General features: G+C 39.5%; 2 protein-coding genes across 2 annotated transcripts; both read left to right on the top strand.

The window, feature by feature from the left end:
- Positions 1 to 575: 575 nt before the first annotated feature.
- Positions 576 to 4182, top strand: LOC106742198 (phosphoribosyl pyrophosphate synthase-associated protein 2). The gene is made up of 6 exons (XM_014614924.1): positions 576 to 834; positions 1223 to 1375; positions 2221 to 2629; positions 2695 to 2973; positions 3040 to 3186; positions 3589 to 4182. Exons 2-6 carry the CDS (start codon positions 1299 to 1301, stop codon positions 3745 to 3747), a joined length of 1071 nt encoding a protein of 356 aa, XP_014470410.1. The 5' UTR covers positions 576 to 834; positions 1223 to 1298; the 3' UTR covers positions 3748 to 4182.
- A 156-nt stretch (positions 4183 to 4338) lies between these two features.
- LOC106742197 (dynein assembly factor 5, axonemal) lies at positions 4339 to 8229 on the top strand. Its single transcript, XM_014614923.1, has 6 exons — positions 4339 to 5200; positions 5266 to 5505; positions 6013 to 6208; positions 6366 to 6666; positions 6723 to 7602; positions 7693 to 8229. Exons 1-6 carry the CDS (start codon positions 4504 to 4506, stop codon positions 7848 to 7850), a joined length of 2472 nt encoding a protein of 823 aa, XP_014470409.1. The 5' UTR covers positions 4339 to 4503; the 3' UTR covers positions 7851 to 8229.
- Positions 8230 to 8310: the final 81 nt, after the last annotated feature.

Here is an 8310-nt window from a genome sequence, read left to right as displayed (position 1 = left end):
ACTTAACTGGCTGCACACTGAAGCGTGAGAATCTCGTTTTTACGCTTCGATGTAAACTAGCGCAGCCAGTTCAGTTAAAAAGAACGGACCTAATTTTTAATAATGTTAAAAATGATGATTGTTAATTTGTTAGTATTGTTGTGTATGTAGAAAAAAGAGAACGTTTTAATGACATATATTATTAATACCTTCCAACAAAATTCGATAATTTTTTGGATGTCCTTGCAATAGCACGACTACAGACATAATAGACCGAGTGTTGAGAAGTGGGAATCGAGGTGCAAGAAGAAAAGGAAGCACTTTATTTTGTGTTCCTTTTTCTCATGTTCGCGCGTCTATGGCCGATATTGGCAACCTGATAATATGGAGTTTTTTTTAACGTTTTTCAGATACGATGAACGCTAAAATTCGCTGCCAACACTTCAAATCTACGTGACGTGAACTCTATGCAACAAACGAAGCGGAGCTCTCAAGTAATGAAATGTAGTGACATCGAATTCAGAAAGAAACTATATCCGCGTCGTGGGGAATTAATCGACAGGCATCGATGAGGTAGTCGATATTTTAACGAAAAACGGAATCGAACATAGTCGTTCGACGTCGGATGTGTGGAAATTTGCGTTATCAACACTAGTCGGGACAGTGGAGGAAGCGGTCCAGGAATATTGAACGTTGTTTTTTCATGTTAACTCAGCAATAAATTGCCGTCTGGTAAATAAAGTAGACAAGTCGATACAAGATAAGTGACGGAGCCAATTAATGAACAGCTTGATCGATCTAACAAGTGTAAGACTATGAAGTGTCATACAATCACTTCACGAGAGGCGCATATATGTATGTATTTACACAATAAAACGGTTTGATCGATTGTTTATTGCGAGATATCTCGGGCACACACATACATGCTTCTCAACCTTAGACTATTTTTTTGCGGAACGTCCACGTAATCGCGGGAAGCTTATTATCCTACTGTCAAGTTATATGTACATATGTATGTGTGCGCATATACCACACGCACACACACATTAATTTTTTTTAACCACTTGTATACACAAAATTAATTTTACACACAATGCAGTTTGTCCATTATGGAGTCTCGTAGCTAATTTTTTATAACTTTTTCTAAAACTTGCCACAGTTCTGTCATGTGTAATCTACATTTTAAAAATATCTAGATTCAATATCTAGATTTAATTCAGAAATAATGTTTCTTCACGTGCAGGAAGGTTTTGTCGTTTCTTTCGTGAAGGGTACTGATATTGAAGGACTTTGAATAAACAGGACTGTGAAAAGTAAAAATGGATAAGCCAGTCTCATCTGACATTGTTATCATTGCGGGCAATTCTCATCCGGAACTAGCCAATCTCATTGCCAAGTAAGTTATTTTGATACATTTATATTTATATATGTATATTTCATATCTCTCAATCTCTCAAATGGGCTTGAACTTTGTTCTCATCAGCAGTAACATCACTTTGATGTATCTTTGTGATTAATATAAAAAATTAATTATACTAAAGATAAGTTTGTTCTTCTTAGCTATGCATGTTCTTTGTCACTATATTGGGTTCTTTGTGCTTCCACTTATACTAAGAAATAATGAAATAATAAAATAAATGCACATTCAGACATTGAAAAGAAAATAGCAAAGACAAAAATCCTCTAAGAATATATATATATATATATAGAGAGAGAGAGAGAATACAATTAAAGTAAGAATGTAAGCTACTAATTGTATTAGAACATTTGAAAGATATTGCTTTAGAGTATTTAATTCTTTTATATTATTATTATTGTATTATAGTTACATGCACCACCTATGATATTATATAATTAAAAACTACAATTGTCCATTCATTAATCACTCGTTATTTACACATGCACAAATTATTTCATGAAGGTTTAAAAACAACTTTACACATGAATATACAAGTTGAATAAAATAAGGCATATAAATTTGTACTTCCCTGAAAACACAGATCATAAATATGAGATTTCTACTTGTAAATTTAAAAGGAACATAAATAGAAAGAAAAACAGTTGTCACAATATATAAGTAAACAAGAATATAAATATTTTTGGCAGCATTAGATAGCATTTGTAAATAATTATGACCGAAACTTGACACTTGATAAGTTGAAATCTGTATAAAGGAAATATACAAATAATGTAAAATATATTCTGCATACATTGAAATATTCTTTTCTTTTATGATCAAAGTCGTCTTGGTGTAAAACATGGTGGCTGTGCTGTGTATCACAAGTCAAACCGAGAAACGATGGTAGAAATAGGAGATTCCGTACGTGGCAAAGACCTGTATATAATCCAAACTGGTACAAAAGATGTGAACAATAACATAATGGAACTTCTTATTATGGCCTATGCTTGTAAAACGTCGTCAGCCAAAAACATCGTCGGAGTGATTCCATACTTACCTTATTCTAAGCAGTGCAAGATGCGCAAACGCGGTTGCATAGTGTCTAAGCTTTTAGCAAAGATGTTATGCAAGAGTGGCCTAACGCATATAATCACTATGGATCTCCATCAGAAAGAAATTCAAGGATTTTTCGATGTTCCCGTGGACAATCTGAGAGCTAGCCCGTTTCTCTTGCAGTATATTCAAGAATCCGTATGTACGAAAACATTAGAACAATTCATAATTATCTTTTATAAATGATATTTTCCTTTCGTTAGATTCCCGACTATCATAATTCTGTGATCGTTGCAAGAAATCCAGGTAGCGCAAAAAAGGCGACTAGCTATGCCGAGAGATTGCGTTTGGGAATTGCAGTAATTCATGGAGAACAGAGAGAGGCTGAATCGGATATGAACGACGGTCGCTACTCACCACCCGCATTAGCGTTAGCTTCACGCACCATGGAAGTCGGTGTGGGTGTGCCGATGCATCCGGCGAAAGAGAAACCACCTATAAACGTCGTTGGAGACGTTGGAGGTCGTATCGCTATCATGGTGGTGAGTAAAATAAGATTTCACACGGTGTTCATCGTGTTTCTGCATTTACCAAGATGTGATTTTCAGGATGATATGATAGATGACGTTCAGTCGTATGTCGCGGCTGCCGAAGTACTTAAGGAAAGAGGGGCTTGTAAAATATATGTTTTAGCTACGCATGGTTTGCTTAGCTCGGACGCTCCCAGACTCATCGAAGAGTCTCCGATTGACGAGGTAACGATGTAATATATATATATATATATATATACACACACACACACACACGCGCGCAGGGTTAGAAGAATGAGGCTCTTAATCCTCAGTAGGTATTCGGTAGATAAATTTCGTTCAAGTTTCGTCTCACTCCGTGTAGGATATACGCAATTCTTTATCTAAAAGAGAATTTGTTTAAACAGAAAGAATCGTAAAGAAAAAATTCTATTCACGTGCCTTAACGTCTAAAATTTTATTTCATTATTGATTACAAGTATGAACGTTAGTTTCTTTGTTGCGTCACAGTGTTCACACAAGCACAACTAATATACGCACCATAGTACGTACTGAGGGTTTCAATGGACTTAATCCAAAATATTAAAATAAGAAACAAAAAAGAATCGTTCATTGAATTTTCTTTAGGTGGTTGTAACCAATACAGTTCCTCATGACGTGCAGAAAATGCAGTGCCCGAAAATCAAGACTGTTGATATCAGTATTCTCTTAGCTGAGGCAATCCGGCGTATACACAACAAAGAATCGATGTCCTATCTGTTTAAGAATGTAACTTTGGAGGATTAGGAAGTAGACAATTGCATGGAAAATCGTGGTTTAATCATGAATAAACAAAAGTTACACATACACACATATACACACAAGATTCAATGCTGGGGACCATGTCCAAAGTACATATCCGTCTCTTGATTCTCTATACTATTTTTATATTTCCCTGACTGTATTTTGACACGACAAGAGATTGTATAAACTAGTCCATTGCGTTTGTGCGATGGTCAATTGATGATGATAATCGACCGTACATCCTAACTGTACATTTCCTCTATTGTTTTTTTTTCTTTCTTTGTTATACAGATAGAGAAATCATGTGTGAACACGGATGCAAAGTGTAGTCCTTGCATAAAACGCAGTATTAAGCATTGTAAAGTCTTAGAACTTACGTGTATTTTGTGCTTACCAGTCATCTAGCGCTAGTTTTACCGTATGATTCTAAGAAAAGCTTTCTTGTATTTTATTTAAGTCAAGATGTAATAAATATATATTTCAACATATGTAAGAAAGATCTTTTTATGATTAAGCATATATCGAGAAAGAGAGAAAAAACGGACGTCGCAGAATTGCGTTTGTTCAACGACGACGGTTCGTTTATCGATATATCTGCCTGGATATGTTGTCATGGAGACGCGGATAGTGTTTGTCTCGGATGATGCATATGATGCGTTACAGCACATAGTTTCGCGTGAAGTCCACACGTGAATTTTACACGTGTGTCTCTATTATCATCTTCATTTTTAGAAAAAAAAATTCGTTTTTTGAGATAATATGGCATTGGATCTTGAATTGAGCAAGATAACCGTTTCGTTGCAAGCAGATGAAAAGAGTCGCCGCAGGCAAGCGTTGGAAGAGATAATGGAGAATATATCTCGCGAAGGAACGTCGAACGATGTCTTAGTTAAAATATGGGAGAGTGTGCACAAGCATCTGATCAGAATGTTGAACGACAACACAGAGATCTGTCGAGATCTGACAGTGGGAATCTTGCGAATATTTCTAGATGCTCTGTCGCCCGACGACAAGTATATAATCTACATTATACCGATAATGTCCAGACGCTTAGGCGTACAGGAACAGATCGAGTCGTCGGAAGAAGTACGTTTGAAGTGCGTGTCGCTTTTGCGAATCATAATACTGAAATACAAGGACCTGTTGGCGCCGTATATTCCAGATGTAACAGGAATAGTGGTGCGTACTGTCATGGACTGTTATCCAAACGTGAAAAAGGAGAGTTGCAAGTGTATATCGGATTACGCCAAGACCTTGTCGAGACATTTCTACTCGCAGTCAGAGCATCTGATCAAACCTATCTTGAGCAATTTTACGCACCAGCATTACAGAGTCCGACTCGCCGCTGTTGAAGCTATAGGCGACGTGATACGCCATGGAAATAGCAAGTCGATGGAGGAAGTTGCGACCCCTTTGGCGCAGAGGCTGTTTGACCAAAGTGGAATCGTTAGAGAAGGTATAACAACTGTTTTTATAACGTTCCTCTTATCGCCTGTGTTATTGAATCGAATTTATCTAAAGCTGTAGTCCAAGTATCGGGCCGTTGGTTGGCAGAACTGCCTGACAGATACAGCTGGTGGCACAAACTTCTTCCTCTGATCATGACTGGACTGCATGACGAACTAGCGGAGATTCGCGCGAAAGCATCAACGATGTGGGATGCTGCGGGGAAAATATACATGGAGGAGAATGAGAATGATGCCAAGTTGAAGGACAAAATGGACTTTCTTACGGAAGACCCGGAACATTATCCTCCAGACAGTATGTTATTCATCATTGAGAGAGCAAAAGAGATTTTTCTTTCAATAATTCCGTAAGAAAGGGCTGTGCTTCCATTTGAAGAGAAATATTTCGGAAAAAGTCACCTTTGAGCAAAAGTGATTGAATCGAAACAAATTCAGCAACTTAATCTTGCATAATACGAGCGGTACTGAGTTTGATTGACTCTAGTCAATCATTTCCAAGTATATTAATTATTCAGTTGGTTGTGAAAAGTTGCTTGTTATGTCTGTTTTTCCATTGTTTTCAATTGTAGGAGACTGAAAGTTTGTCCTTAAATTATTTCCTCAAATGAATATCTTGAAGCCGATAGTTGCCAATTTGTATAAACTGCTTCACAAACTTTATTTCGCACTAAACTGATACATATACCTTTTACGCGCGTAATTATTATCACTTATGAAATAAGTGGGAGAAACGATGATTCATCTTGAAAGGGTTAGCAGCAAGTGTGTGGATTGTTTAAACTGGTCTGATTGTAATCTTCAGTTTCCAGACCGAATTTAGGATGTCGGATGATCGCACAGCAGAATCTGTGTAAGCTTGTGAATGGCATCAGCGTCGAGCTCGGAGACTGGTTGCCAGACATCCGATTGCGTTCGGCACAATTGCTCTGCGTGCTGATATTAAATGTGGAAGAAGATGTTACACAGCATATCGAAAAGCTTCTGCCGTCAATGTATCGGTAAAAGCTCCACTATTCATGAAACTATCGTATGAGAGGAAAAGATGCGTATCTCATTTTAGATCTTCTCTTTTCAAGATTAATATATAATGGAAGGATATTAAAGGATGGGGAATATTCACGATGAAATTTTTATCCCAGATAATACTTGTTGCAGCGCTTGCAACGACGAGGATAAGAGAGTCGTGGGTTGCGTAGAAACCGCGGCGCGATATCTGGGCTACTTTGTGAATCCTGAGATTTACTGCCACTTGGTGCTACCGACCGTGGAGGAATCCACGACAGCCGGACACTTGCGTGTCCTCGCGGCGATTATCAGCGGTAGCGAACCGAAAGCTCTCTCGTTACGATTGGACACGATCGCAAACTTCTTGCAGCAGCCGCACATCTGCCGGAGCAAAAATTATCAACGTCAGCTGCTGTCCTGCTGCAACTCGCTTCTCGTCGTTTGCAAAGAGGTTCAGTCAAATACTTACCGTACCGTCGACGAGTATATCATTTTCCCTTTTCGCAGGACTGCGTCGCGATTACTCGACCTCTTTTCGTCGCGATATTTACCGCACGCGCGATGAGTGCGGAGGCCTGCATTCGCGAGGAAGCAGACAGGCTCTTGGAGATACTCGTTGGCATAAACTCACCGAGGGACGTCGAAGATTTCTTTCTCGATCACACGGAGTCGATGATAACGTCCGTTCGCGACGATTGCGCTTCGTGGTCGGTGTACAGCGCGGAATCGCAAATATTCGCCGCCTGTCTGAGTCGCGCCGGAGCTGTGATCGTGCGCAACCTTGACCTGGTGTTGCCTATCCTCGAGAAAACCATGGCCGATGCCGACCCTGAGCTGAAGCTGCGACATTTCATTCTGTTGTCGGAATACTTCTCCGGCAATCGGAGTACTTTTCCGGCAATCGGACGCGTCGCGAGTACCATCATCGAGAGGATAGTTGCGCCGGGACTAGTTTGGACCGCCGGCAGAGCGGCTGAAGCTATACGCACAGCGGCTGTCTGTTGCCTCAACGCGATTCTACGGAACGTCCCGTCGATGGATGAATCGCACCTCTCATCCATCCTGCCCGTTCTGATCAGTCTGGCGGACGATAAGGCGAAGAAGACCAGACTGTATTCTATACGCGCCATTTGCTCGATGGTTGCTCGGAAGCAGTCTCGTTTAACCGACGAACACGTTCACCGTGCGTATCCGGTTTTGTTGAAAAGACTCGACGACGGTTGCGACGACGTTCGCTACGCTGCTGTGGAAGCGCTCGTGGAGGTATGGAGCGCCGCGTCCGAGGATTACGACGTCGTTCTCAGCAAGAGTCACATCGACGCTGTCTACACGACGATGATTATACATCTGGACGATCCGGAGTCTCACTTCCAATTGATAATGTTGGGTAACGACGAACGGGTTCATTATTCTTTCGCAACGAGTGCTTCAATCACGTATTGTAATATCATTCCAACACGATTGTTTGCTTTTTCAGACGCACTGAAACAAATCGCGAGGATTTCTCCAGAATTATTGTGTCCAAAATTACACAAGTGCCGGCCAAATTTTAGAAACAAAGCAGGCATAGATGCACTCTTGGAACACTGTCAGACTATATTGAGGAAGGATTACGTCTCCAGGAAGAATGCATAGGATGTATAAAAAATAAGCTATTCCTTAATCTGTTATACATTTATAGGAGTCGCAAAAACTCTCTTTCTGAATATTCCAAGCAATTATATTCCAAGCAATTTTAGCAGTTTCTCTGAAATATTTTCTGTATACATATCACATACATATATACTTGAGCGTTTGACCGCCTATGTAAGAAATCTGTTCAAATGGATATGGTTATAATTATAGTTTTGTAGAAGCGTTTCACCACTAGATACCAACTGTATGTTACAATGGTTGTATTTGTCAAGAGAATAACGAGGATAGAATCGGAATGTATTCTACTCACAAAAGAATAGGTTAAGGGAAGCGTCGTTCGATTATCGGTGAGACATTATGCTACTAACTGATCGTAGATTGATAAGTTTGCTAAAATTGTACGTCCTAATGGTCGTCATTCTCCGGCCAAAAAGGACGAACGAATCAATTTCTAAAAACG

This window comes from Dinoponera quadriceps, unplaced genomic scaffold, assembly GCF_001313825.1.
Source record: "Dinoponera quadriceps isolate SergipeBrazil2010 unplaced genomic scaffold, ASM131382v1 scaffold676, whole genome shotgun sequence".
NCBI lineage: Eukaryota > Metazoa > Arthropoda > Insecta > Hymenoptera > Formicidae > Dinoponera > Dinoponera quadriceps.
The sequence above is the reverse complement of the archived record's forward strand: the minus strand, read 5'-3'. Positions and strand labels throughout refer to the sequence as shown.